At 42.4% G+C, this 13,593-nt stretch overlaps 1 protein-coding gene across 2 annotated transcripts in view; it reads left to right on the plus strand.

Moving 5' to 3' along the window:
- The window catches only part of LOC106660224 (xaa-Pro dipeptidase), a 31,370-nt gene continuing 17,777 nt past the window's right edge, over positions 1 to 13,593 (plus strand). Inside the window, exons 1-2 of one of the 2 annotated variants that reach the window (XM_014383147.2) lie at positions 1 to 178; positions 9,295 to 9,496. In XM_014383147.2, coding sequence (XP_014238633.1) covers positions 126 to 178; positions 9,295 to 9,496 — 255 coding nt within the window. In that variant the 5' untranslated portion in view covers positions 1 to 125. Of the gene's footprint in view, positions 179 to 7,740; positions 8,116 to 9,294; positions 9,497 to 13,593 lie in introns of those variants that run through there. The other variant, XM_023460995.1, reaches the window with a different exon arrangement.

Consider the following 13,593-nt stretch of genomic DNA (forward strand, 5'->3'; position numbering starts at 1 on the left):
CTATACACTCTGGCTGGCCGTGTGTTATATACGAACGTATATACCGGTGCTGCTGTATACAACGGCTCGCTGCGTCAAACACACATCTCTCGTCTCTTTCTCGTCGCTGTGATATTATTACAAACATGGCGCTCAATGGAACGTCAGCTGCCACGATGGACAACAACAAAATAGACAAGTAAGTGCTAGACGAGAGCTTTAGATTATCTTCCTACTTTTACACATCTCGTAGCTGAGATTAGAATCGACTCGATGTCTCATACGCGTGTGTATGTAATAGTAGGCGTTAATAGTGACTATGCTTGTAAGCTCACGCCTATAGTTGTATAACTTTCGTGTAGATATCTGCTCGGCTCTCTCCACGTGTGCTCATAAATCTCAGTGGGTGTGAGCATCACTCATATATCTATCCCTAAGAAGTCATTGCCACGAATCTATCTTCATCTAACACTCCAAGATGATTGAAGGTTTGCCCCGGTGTACTAGATTAAATGAGATTGGGGTACAAGCTGGGCATAAATCATAGCATATCTATAAATATCCCATATTTGTGTGTGTATTAAAAAAAAACAGGTGTCCGAGGGGGTCATCTCAACAACAACAAAAATATCGTTAGATGTTATTGTGAAACCTGCAGCAATCAACTTATAATAATAGCTTTTTCTAACACAAATAATAATATACCGGTATTTATATCTTTATAGATATAGGCACCTCGCTCGACTCGAGCGTTTTAGGTTATCGATATGTAATACTTGAAAATTCGAATTTTTCCACGGCGAATCGGCGAATAATCTTCGTTTCATTTTATTTATTAAGTAACACACATTATACAAAACCGTGTAAGAACGTGACGCGAGATAATGAAATAAAAAACACTTATCGTCATCTTCGATTAGATTGTGATCTTGCACGTTTGTAAGACGGTTAAAAACAGCTATACACGCGCGCTTAGCTAGCGCGCGCGGGATATTCAGACACTCGACGGAAACGTTATCGCGAATAATTGATTTGGCACTCGAGAGAGATTCTATTTGTAAATGCTGACAACACAAAGGAATCAAATACTGTTGTTTTGGTACAAACATAAAAATCGAATGTCATTTTTCCAATCATAGATTTTTGATAAAAATTAGAACGCATTCGCGTTGATTCACACAAACACGGGACCAGGCGTAAATGGAATTTTTCTCTCTGACAAAGAAAATCAATTAACGCCTAGATAATTCTCCATTGGAGTCAAAACATCGTGTATGTTTTCTTTTCTGCGACGTTCACGCGCGAGAACGCGTGTGTCATTCACTCGGCCGGGAAACGATACGATTTTTCCCCCTCGAATCATTTATATCGAATAAAAAATATACGTATATGCCGAGGCAAAAAAAATAAGAAGCCGCAGACGATCTGGAAGCACAGTTAATCGCTCCGAATTCGCGCGCACGAAATTGCACACAGCCCCGCGTGTACTTTCCAACATCGCTCATGCTGCACTTATATATAGTGCTGTCTGTCTGACTCATCGAGTTGTGTCTGTGTGTGTGTGTGTGTGTGTGTGTGTGTGTGTGTGTGTGTGTGTGTGTGCAGTGTATGTATACAAATACACGCTGCGGTGCGAGAAGTCTACGCGCTCCGTATTCGCTTTCTCTTGTCTCCTGCATCACGCGGCTCTTATATACAGTGTGCAGACTCGATATATTTTATAAGCTTTTCAGTACTCGCAGCTCGCGATATGTGTGGAGCGGCAGCAGAGTAGGCGGGAGATATATAATATAATGCGAATAGCGAAAATCCATCTGTATAAAAGGAATTGTATACGTGGTATGACAAACAGACATTAGAAATCGCGTAGATATATAACACACGTAGATATATATTTCATCGGGGCTCCGAACCGTTCATCGCTCCCGCGCAAAGCTGCTGGTGCTGCAAAATTAATCTCCATTCAACAAGAGGCACGTCGAGGCTTGTAAAATCGTGCATGCAGCAGCAGCAGCATTAAGCGTGTGCATCTTTTCTTCTGTGCACTTCTGCTTCTACTCTTTTTTTTGCCTGCTTGCTTCTTCACTTGGCACCTGCACTCGATAGAATTGCCAATAATTCTGAAGAAATGAGAGGGCATCCTTTCTCTTACTGACGGCTGCTGCTGCTTACTGCTTCTGTTATACTGCCATGCAACAATAACACAATATATAAATAGTCTCTCTTTCTCTCTCTTTTTCTCTCTCGGTGGTACTGCTGCTGCAGGTCGCACCGCGCACGCTCCTTTGTCTATATAATACCCAACTCTCCGTCTTACTACTACTACTGCTTCTACTACGACGACGACTACTACTACCACTACTACTGCCTACTACTGTACTTGCAGCATGCCTGAACAGCTTTTGCAGCGGCAGCAGCATTTCGTTCGCATTACCATATCGCGCGCGGCGCGAGACCTCTCGCTTGACTTTATATACACAACGGCGGCAGCAGCCGAGAGCTAGGCCAATGCAGGTCGATGAACTCGCACACGAGCTCTCGATTTGAATTGCCCGAGAGAGAGATTTTTAAAAGGTATGAATTGTTGAAAGCGAAATAATAAAAAAAAAATCAAACAACAATGACAAATCCATACGCGTGAGCGCCCACGACATTATTATACACATCGTGTATATGTAGGACTTTCCGCGTGTGCCAGGAGAGCGCGCGCCTCTTGCCATGCAAGGAAAGCAGCGGCACATGATTCATCTCGCGTGCTTATAAATTTAAAATAGATAAGCTCGTACACTCCTGTATACAAGCGTGTAATACCAAATTTGGAACCGAATCATTAGTTGGCCTCTGGCTCATTTATCAACATTATACCTTCCAAGTTCGTCTTCGTTTATTTTTTCCTTTTTTTTTGCTGAATTAAGATAACAGTCGCGGGAGATAACTAAACTAAACGCTATATTTACGCGACAAACTATTGAACATCGTACTTTTCTTGGCTCATAACAAAGCGTGCTCTTTATAAAGGCTGTTTAAACACGAGGTTTCGTTCATTTTTATTCATTAAATCAAACGAAAACAGATCTTACCGTGTTACTCAATAAAGGAGACAAAAGATTCTATTGGATGAAAATGATCGATGTTTTTTCGTACCTTTGGCCTAACAGCTTGAAAGAAATTTTACTGTTTGATGGGGGGTCCATAAAAAATCGAATACAAACTTCCTTCAAAAAGTCCCAGGGCACGTGTTTTATGAGGTATTAGTCGCCCCATTACGCGTGCTCTACAAGCCTGACGATGAATAATCCCAACTTTATACCTTTCATAGAAAAAAACGGACCGTGTTTCATCGAATACATAACTCCAAACTCAAAATACAACGGTAACGCCGATAAAATTCAGCAACGGTCGAGTTTATGTTTTTTATCTCATCTTTTTTTTCGCATCATCACAAAACACAATCTGACACAACGAATGATTCGGCCAAAAACTTTTGCTCTAACAATCGCCATTCTCGAATCAACACACACAGACCCTCCAACTGCACGAGCGGCACGCGCGCGCGCGAGCGGGGGCCGATCGATCGATTTTTTTACATATCTATAGAGGCGAATCGCGTGATTCATTCGTGCTTTGCCGCATGAATGTATAACGAATGTGCACATATATAGAGCACGGAACACACAAATACCTGGAAAGGATGCACGAGTCGAGAGTTCTCGATTCGTCAATAACTGTACACGCGTATTCGTGTATATTTACGGTGGTTCGTCGTCGCTATTCGGGCTTAATAATGTGGATGAAAATGTGAAATGTATCGCACGATTTTTTTCGTTTCACTTTCATGGAAAATATTTCCAAGCCATAATTCTGTGAAAGGTGTAGTTTTCATTTAGTTCGAGCGAGAGAGAGAGAGAGAGAGACTGCGAGTGCGTTGCGCTGTTCAAACGTGGTTTTACACAGACGCGCTTGTGTTAATTTAGAAAGAAATTATTCTTAAGGAAAACATCATTTCATTCTGTAAATGCTGCTTAGCTTGTAAAACAATTGAAATTAAATCAGAGCAAGAATATGTTTTAATTAAAAATAAACAATCAAAGAAAAAGATGTAGATCTGAAGTGGTCGCTTGAATTTGTTTACCAAGTGAAAATTTAACGTCATCTTGGCGTGAGTCAAGTATCTTGCGAGTTCCTTTTACGATATGTCATCGCGAATGTGTGTCCGTTGATTTTCAAATGTATATACTCGTGTAACCTCTTTGAGTACTGTCAGCCGAGGACACGTAATCCAGCCAACGGCATATAGTTCGAACAAATCAAAAACATTTTTGATTACAAATGTTATCTCTCGTGTCGCACGATAATTATTGGGACAAATGTCGTTGAGAGCTGAAAGAGCATCGATGTTTTATTTCATTTCTTTTTTGGCAACAGAATCTCGTTACGCGATACTGATCTGCGATAATTTGACACTGATAATTTTTCTTTTTTCGAGCACAATTTCGATCGATTACGTCAAAGGCGCGCGATTGAACATAATTCTCTACAGAGATTCAGCGTTGATCGTTGTGCGCGCCCGGACTCGTGAACGAGAGTGGTGTTATGGGTGTAACGGCAAAAGAGCATCGTTCGATTAATTATCAATAAATAAGCTTGCTTGCGCGTACATCGACATGTTATTGTCCTCGTTGACCTATCGATTATATGGAAAACGCGGTTTATGTGGAATTTACGTAAGGAACATCCGATTAGCGAGATTTGCGCGAAAGCGTGTGCCGCTGCCACTGATACTGTCGTGCTTAATAACATATTTAACCGGCCACAGTCGCCAATTAACGATTTATAATTATTAATTAAAATTGACCCGCGCTGCGTGAGCGAAAGTCGTAGAAGCACGTGTACAGCACCAGTGGTAGTAGAAAAAACGTCAAATTGACGTATCCGTTTATATACATTACACGACGCGAGCCAATGCAACGCGACTTTTCAAACAAAAACAATAGACGTAGGAGCGAAAAAGTGGCCTAGCGTCGTCGTTGAGCTTGCTCATGATGTAGCTGTAGCGTATATATATGCGCTTATACTCATGATTTACGTCACTCCCAAGTGGAGCGACGAGTCGCGTGGTCTCTTTAAAAATATATATACGTATATGTGCAGCGTTTCGTTGCAGTGACGTCAGTGCAGCGAGTAGTAGTGTGTAGAGCTCCGCTGCATATATACTTGTATATACGACGCGAGAGCATACCTATATATATATGCATCTCTAAAATCGATCTTGAATTTCATCCATCTTTGCAAGCTCGTCGACTTGTATATAACGACGTTACGTTTATGTAGGTATAACGTGACCGAGGCGAGCATGTGACGCGCGGCGCCTCGCTCTGCACACAACCGGGTGACTTTCTAATTTGATTTAATTAGATTATCAGGCGAAGAGAGCCAATTTTCGAATCTCAAAAGTTTTCTAACAGCTATTTTCATCTCTCTCGATTCGTGAGCGCGCACGCGGGGGGATAAAACTCCCGTGTACTTTTTCTTCTTTTTCTTCTCTCCTTTACTTCTCGCGCGCAGGGAATTATGTATGCGGTTTTTAAACACACGACGCGACCTCCTCGTCCCATAATAAACGCGCGACGAGCGCTTCAATCTCTCTCGGCACTCGTTGAATAAACGTTGCAGCTTGTGTCTCGGTCGCATAAAATGGAAGTTTTAAAAGCCTAACTTCTTCAGCTCTCTCGCACACACACGGACTTAGACACACGCGCATAATGAACGATGCCACTGTGGCTTAAATTTAAACAAGCGGCCGAGCGACAGCCGCGTGATGTGGCTTTGCCGCGCGCATATAACAGATATATAGTCGATCATTGAGATCGTACCTCCGCGATTGCCGTATAGTTTATATACAGAAATTAAGCGAAAACACGTCGCGGTGTTTTGGAAGTTTTCATATACTATAGCTTCATATACTATAGCATCTCGGCGGGCTCTTTTTCAATATTGAGTTTTTCGGGCTGTACGTACAAAAAAATAAGGTAGGTGAGTCGAGTCTGGGCGCGCGAGTCGCGACGTAACAAACAAACATATTGCAGAAATCGGAGCGATGGCTGCTTATTACCAATCGATTCGCGAGCAGTATAGTCAAAAACAAAGTTATCGTAAAGTCGTAAGTGGTGCACACAAACACAAACACGCGTATTTATATACATGTAATTACGAGAATGTTTACGTACATGGTTACACAAATCATATATGGGACGCGACAACGTCTTGTCGTCTCGTCTCGTCTCGTACGTCGATCGAGTCTGTATATAACAAATCGAAAAGCGGCTTTAAATCGAAGATTAATAAGGAGATCGGTTAGCAATCCTTACTAAGTCTGTGCAGCGGGGTTCAATGCACAGAAAAAAGGAGAGAGAGAAGGAGAGAGAATCTGTTTTATAATTCGATTGCGCGACGCGCAAGACTTACACACACACGCGAGCGCGCGCCTATATGTATCGGCAAGTATATTATATACATATACGTCTGTAATTTGGTGTAATACGATATATGGCAAATAAAAGAGCGTATCGACCATGCAGCACGTAGCATACATGTATATAATATAAGACGAAGCACTGCACACATGAGTTGGCAACAAGTATCCTTAATTGCACGTATAGTGGTGCAGCAGCAGCAGCAGCAGCGGTGCAGAGAGGAAAGAGAGAGAAAGAGACTGCAGCAAAACGACTTGGCGACATCGCTTCGCGCGCGGCAAAGTACCCATACCCACACACACACACATGCACACACACCACGCGTCGTCTATATACCTGTATACGTGTAGTTTTGTAAAAACCGGTTGCAGTCATGTGGTGCATCGCGCAGGCACGAGAGAGATAGAGAGAGAGGCGCATTTTTGCATCCGATGTACACGAGCGTTTTAATATATTCGAAGCTACGTGCACTCGACGCGTGCGGCATGTAGTCTTCAGCTTGCGTGTATTTTTCGGGTCAAGTCTCGTCGTCGTCGTTGCCGTGCGGTAGACGTCGTCTTATATACAGCTCGGACATTTTTCGTTCAAATTTTTCACCCTACGAAATATGAGGCTCTGTGTGTGTACGAGTGCAGCTGTGTACGACGAGAGCTGAGTAGAGCTTATAACAAAATGCACAAATGTATATTTAAGCCTCGCTCTACGCAGAAGTCAGCGTTTAGCGATGTGTGTTACGCAAGTCGGCCGATCCACAGCTGTTTTTCTCTTTTCATTTTGTTTTCCTCGCTTTTTCTGTGCGTCAGTAGTAGAGCTTATAGTCGATCTGCACAATCTCTCTCTCTCTCTCTCTCTATTGTTTATAATCAGCGCTCGCGTCTTGGAGAAATTTTTGTTTTAATTTATCGTGAGAAGTAATATACTTTGTTGCTTCTAGAGGCGCATTATTATATCCTATACGTGTGCACCATTCCCAGCATTCACTTGTCATTCATCGAATAATTACCAAATTATAGCGCACGTTATACCGTGCTGTATATGTGCCTTATTGAATCATTAAGCAAGCTAAACGTCTTATTAACGCGAGACTCCGACGCAGTATCTGATATTAATACAGCAAGTTTTATATGTGTGTTTACCTGCGACTGGCGCGAGATCGAATAACAAGATTGTATTAATTCTCAATTAAATGTACAATATTAAACATCAAAATTCATTTAGTTAATTAACGAAGAGGTAAACATTTTTTTTTTAAATCACTCGATATGTTGCAGCTGATGCGTAGAGTTGAAAAATCGTCGGGTTGACCGCAGCATTGATATACCTCGCTCTTGAAAAAGCAAAGTCATTGTGTTTATACGCAATATATATAATTTGTATATAATCATACACACGATATATACGCGCAAAAATCGAATGCGCGACGCCTCGTCTGAGTCATGAGAGGAAAGGCTGCCTTGCGATTCTGTAGACTCTTAAAAGCTGATCGATTATTTCCGCATGCAACGACGACGACGACGACTACGACGTGGCGGCGGTGGAGCTGCTGCAGCATGAGCGGCTATCTACCACGTCCTGTGCAGCCGTCGAATTTTAACGAGCGGATTGCCGAGCAAACCGGATATTTATCCAAAGTTCGGCCGATCTGTACGACTGCTGTTATTGAGTACGTATATATGTTGAAAATTCGCATGAGTGCTTGTTGCAGTGTGTGCGTGTGTGGGTTTTTGTGCGTCTCTGATACGCGCGATGCAGCAGAGGCTACATACGCGCGTGTATTTGCTTTCTCTTGGACGTCACGATGAATCCGATTCTTTAACCGCAGTTGTTGCTGTGTATAGCTGCAGTTTGTGAGTGTGTGTGTGTGTGTGCCGTTGATTACAATCTGACGTTATAACGTCGTAAAAATTAATTTACCTTGGCTAATCAATCTTGCGCCAGTAATGCGCGCGCCGTGTAGTATGTACGCGACGCTTCGAAGTAATAGCGTAATTTATGCATCGGCGCATGCTCGCGCGAGCGCGTATGTATACACTACCACACATACACGATACGTACAATGTTTAAAAGGCATGATAATTCGACCTTGCTTGGGGTATGTATTATATCGGATCGCATGCCTCGACTCCTTCTCTCTGTGTTTTTTTTATCCTCGTCTCTTTCCAGGCTTAATAACATAAATCCTGCAACGACTTTCTATTATGACAAAATTAACCGCATTTCACACGTACCTTTTATATATGTATTTATCGCGTGTGCCTCCAGGTAAAATATCATCGAACGTACGTCGATCAATGATATATTTATGAATTTGCGAAATTCTATTTTCCAAAACATGACTCAGAATTCCACGCGCGCGCACGATCGCGTATTATTATCCATATAATGCACACACATTGTGGCTATAATGCACTTTCAAAATAGGGGGAGAAAAAAATAAACAACAAAGTGTAAAACCCACGCGTGCGCTACCGCGTTATTGATAATACGGCTCTGCCGCTGCCTTCTATTCCGCAGCTCGGCATGTATCGATTATCAATTTAGCGCTATATGTAATCGCTGTTTCCGGTGCTAGCTGCAGTGTGCATATCATACATATCTCTACTACAAAAAAACACACATGCCCGTATGAGAAATCGAGCGTACCTTGCATATATTTCAATAAACATTCGTATACATAAATGCAACCCGAAGGTAAAAACTGCATACCATTATCTTTTATGGCAATGCAGGAGCCAGCTCCTCGCAGCGGTGCTGCTGCACGTACACATAGTTTGCCGCGAGTAATTCGATAATAATTTAATTAAAAGATTTATGTTTTTGCATTTTTTTTGTGCGTCAACAGCGGCCCAATGGAATCGCACTTTGTGCGTGGCGAGCACACGATGCGCGTGCCCATGTCGCTGTTCGCGGACAACCGAAAACGCCTGATCGACCGTCTGCGCACGAAGCATCCACGTGCCACCGAGCCTGGCAGCGTCGTCCTGCTCAAAGGGGGCGACGAGGTGTCGCTCTATTGTACCGACGTTAGCTGGCCGTTCAAGCAGGTGTGTATCATATTATATTTTATATATCCTTGTTTTGTAATATATCCTATAATACAATGTGTGTGTTTTTGTGTGTGTTACGAAGCAACGAGGAAAAAAAACGAGGAAAAAAATAATAGCAATAATAATAATAAAAATAAAAACAAAAATTTTTATTACATGATTCAGCTGTGTGCAGGCTCGTTGAAGCGGCTGCACGAGCATGTGTGTCGATGTGTTTACACCTGCGCACGATGCGCGAATTATTTCGCTTTTTGTTTTGCTTTTCTGTTTGTATACGCTACCTATACACGCTCGTATCTCTTCCTGATATTATTATTATATACGTCATGAAATTTTCATTTCTCCGGCTTAGCAAAAGCAAAGGCAGCTCGTTGCATATTTTATTTTGCCCTTCTCAGTCAGTCGTCTCCAAGCTGCTTGACACAGAACAAAAAGTAATTTTTCGGAGCCGAGCCCGGGTCGCGCGCGCGTGTAAAACAACGCCAGCGTTCGTTACACTAAAAACCCGCAGCAAAATTAAGCATTCGAGCTGCAGCCATGCATAATACATATAATGCAGGAATGGCGTAGAATAGCTCTCGTCTCTCTGACTGCATTCGTCGTAAAAGATTTTTAAGGAGTACTACGGCCCTGAAGCGACGAGCCATGCTCGAAGAGAGCCCTCGGTGTAATATACGCCCGGTGCACTACTGCTGCTGCAGCTTCTGCCTCTGGTTGCGAAATTACCTTTTAAACCTGTCGTACGTACGTACAGTATATATATTCGATGCAGTGGACACGCAAAGGCGAGCGAGCCCGCCAGAAAGAGAGAAAAAGGCATGCGTGTATAGAGGAAAGAAGAAAGAGGAAGAAGAAACGCGAAAAACGCACACGCGTGTAACATCCTGGCCATGGTTCTCGCGGACGAGTATATGCACTATACACGACTGGCCCGAGACTCCTTCTTCTTCTTCTTCTTCTTCTTATATTGCGTGCACAGCAGCTGACTCAGCGGAAAGACCGAGGCAGCAACAGCAACAGCAGCAAGCCTGCACACCGCGTCGAGACTCCGAGAGCCCGAGAAAGAGAGACGAAGGCGCAACTAACTATATATGTGTATCGCGAGGGAGAGAGAGAAAAGAACGCAGCCGAGCTAGTATCCAAGGTCTCGATCGGCCGGTTAAAAAACCTACAGCCTATGGGGGAATGCGTATAGTGTATATATAATACATACATCCGTAGTTCGCGGCATATCGTCTCTCTCTCTCGCTTTACTCGTGTTATGCTCTTTGTGTGTTGTTATGCACTTGCAAAATTTGACACAGTTTTAGAATTTTTTTCTTCCACCGTGTTTTTTCCCCCTTTTTTTCGTTTCGTTTCGTAGCCAAAACAAACAGACACACAGAAAGTGTTTTCCATGCAGATAAGGGAAAAATAACGCGAGATGTTTGCCTATTAATAAATGTGTGAGAAAGATCGAGACGAGAGAGCTTTTAACTATTGTTTTTCTTACTTTATTTTTCCTATCGTATTTTATATTTACATACGTACGCTTACATAATAATAACGGCAGATAACCCAATTATTTCGTGATTTTGGTGCAACGGGATGTCTTCAATTAAAAGTAAATAAAAAAATCACCAGTAAACATTGATAAAACGGCTGTTATACAGACTGCTCAGACACAAACATACACACACATACGTAAGAGAGCTGCTCTCCTTTCCTGCCATACTTGTATGAAATACTTGTCTCTCTTTATATATTTTCATCGTGCGGTTTTGCGTCTCCATAACAGCGACAACAACAACAACAACAACAACGACGACGACGACGACGACAAAAACATCAACAACACAACAACAATAACAAAACAACAACAATAACAAAACAACAACAAGGATAATTTCTATAGGTTGATTTGAGATAATACGACTCCAGGTATTATATACCTGTATTATTGTGTATATGTGGTTTTCTCTCTCTCTCTCTTTTGCTTCGCTTGAGCTTGAGAATGCCGCGCGTGGCGGTGGGTATGTGTGCTGTGTGTGTGTATGTAAGGGCGCCGAGTGCCGTTGACCCGATCGACTCTCGTTGTGTTGCAGCAGCAGCAGCGGCGGAGACTCCGCGCGTGTGCACACGCGCGCGCTACATACCTCTCGCTCACTGCATATAACGCTCATTTGCTCGTTTTCGCGGCTGCAGCAGTGCAGCAACACTATATAAGTATGTAACATATACACACACATGCACACGTATCGGCGTTTAAATGCCTTCAAGTTTATTTCAATTTCTTCGAATTTTCCATGCCTTGTTGTTGTTGTTGTTGTCGTTGTTGTTGCTGCTGCTTTTGTCGTTGTTTTTTTCGATTGCGGATCTCAAATTCGTCACCTGGCTGCCGCTTTTTTTTCTCGTCTTCTTCTTCTCTTTTGCGGTTGCGCTGCTCTAATACGAAAGTTATTTACTCGCAACCGGCGCTGCTGCCGTACTGTATGTACACATTCATATAGACATTTCGAAAGATCATAGTTTCACCTGCGTCTATGGCTTTGTATACAGCCACGATTAGAAAGTACAACACTGCGAAGCCAACACCGCTGCTGCTGTATATATGTAGAACAAACGGTTATGGTTCAGAAAAAATTATGTCATCACGGTGCACACAGGATCCCTGTCTCTCCCTCTCTCCATCCATATTCCTTGCGATGCATACATTGCACGTCGAGTGCAATAATTCGGATAAGATCTTACGTCATATTTTTTTTCTTATTTTCTTTTAAATCGTATGAGTATGAGTTTTGTAAACGTATCACCTGTAAATAAACGATTGTAATGCTCATATACTTGCCGCGTGTGCGGTTAAATTGTTTATAGCCGTGGAATTTAATCAAAACAAACATCGACTATGCGACTGCAACGACAACAACGACAACAACGTCTACGTCGAGAGCCAGGAATATCCCCTTATCTCACCGCAGTCATCGTCGTTTTCATTCGCTCTCTCTCTCTCTCTCTCACATACATACACTGCACACAGACACTCACACATTACACACACGTACATATATATTCACTCGTGCAAATCTACCTCTTGCTTACTAAGCATTTCCGCTTCGCATGCGCGAGCGCTTCGCAGGGCACCTTTATAGTATATAGTGTATAGCTGCCTCTCTGCCTAGACTGTAATATATAATATGTATGATATTCCGTGAATCCGTGCGATATTCCACTTTTAACCGACTGTAAGCCTATTATTTCTTATTGACTTCTATAGCCGATACCTCATATATATGTCTACTACTCTTTTCTTTGAATTGGCGTCGAGGATCTTCTCGAGGCTAAAAACGTATCTTTCTCAAAAGATTTGCCGCGCTGTGCGATCATTTTGCATTCGATTCTCCGCCGCTGCTGCTTCGAGATGAGAATTCTTTATTTTGTTTAGTTTCCTTCTGTATTATTTCCGAACTGTACACATGATCGACCTGCGAACGCGAGCAAATTTTTTGTTGTTCAGTCTGCTATATGCGCTGCTGTACTATAAAGTAAAACGTTTCCAATCGAGTGTTTTGCTTTCTCCTCGTTATAATCGCGTGGTACGTGGGAGAGGAGAACTTTTGTGTCTGCATTATATGCTGCGTCTGCGTGTAATAATAGAGTAATATAAGCTGTTTTATTCCTATTTTTCTTCCAGAGTTTTATTTTTTATCTTATTTTTTAACTTCTCGCGCTCTCGAGACTCTCCGACACGTACGCGCTGAAATCTAATATTGATTACGACACAGAAGTCTCGGAGCGAGCGCGCGAAGCAAGTCGTCGTGGAAGATAAAAAAACTTGCGCGCGTCCCGAGAGAGCAAGTCGAGAATACGTAAAATTTTCCGGTCTCTCTCTCTCTATATAAATGTTGTTTGCTCGAATCGCTGATTACATTGTGTTTATTAATAGACAGAGAACTGACATCCGTGGAAAAGTCAGATTAAACAGCAGCACAACACAACAGTATAAGCGCGCGTGGCGGTTGGCGCTTCGTATCGAAGGCGCGTTAAGAAAGTTTAATGACGTTTATACACGGGCCGTGTGTATTCTCTCCTTTGTGTTTGTATTATTATATACAGAC

The sequence above is a fragment of the Trichogramma pretiosum genome, unplaced genomic scaffold, assembly GCF_000599845.2.
Source record: "Trichogramma pretiosum strain Unisexual culture from Peru unplaced genomic scaffold, Tpre_2.0 scaffold18, whole genome shotgun sequence".
Lineage (NCBI taxonomy): Eukaryota > Metazoa > Arthropoda > Insecta > Hymenoptera > Trichogrammatidae > Trichogramma > Trichogramma pretiosum.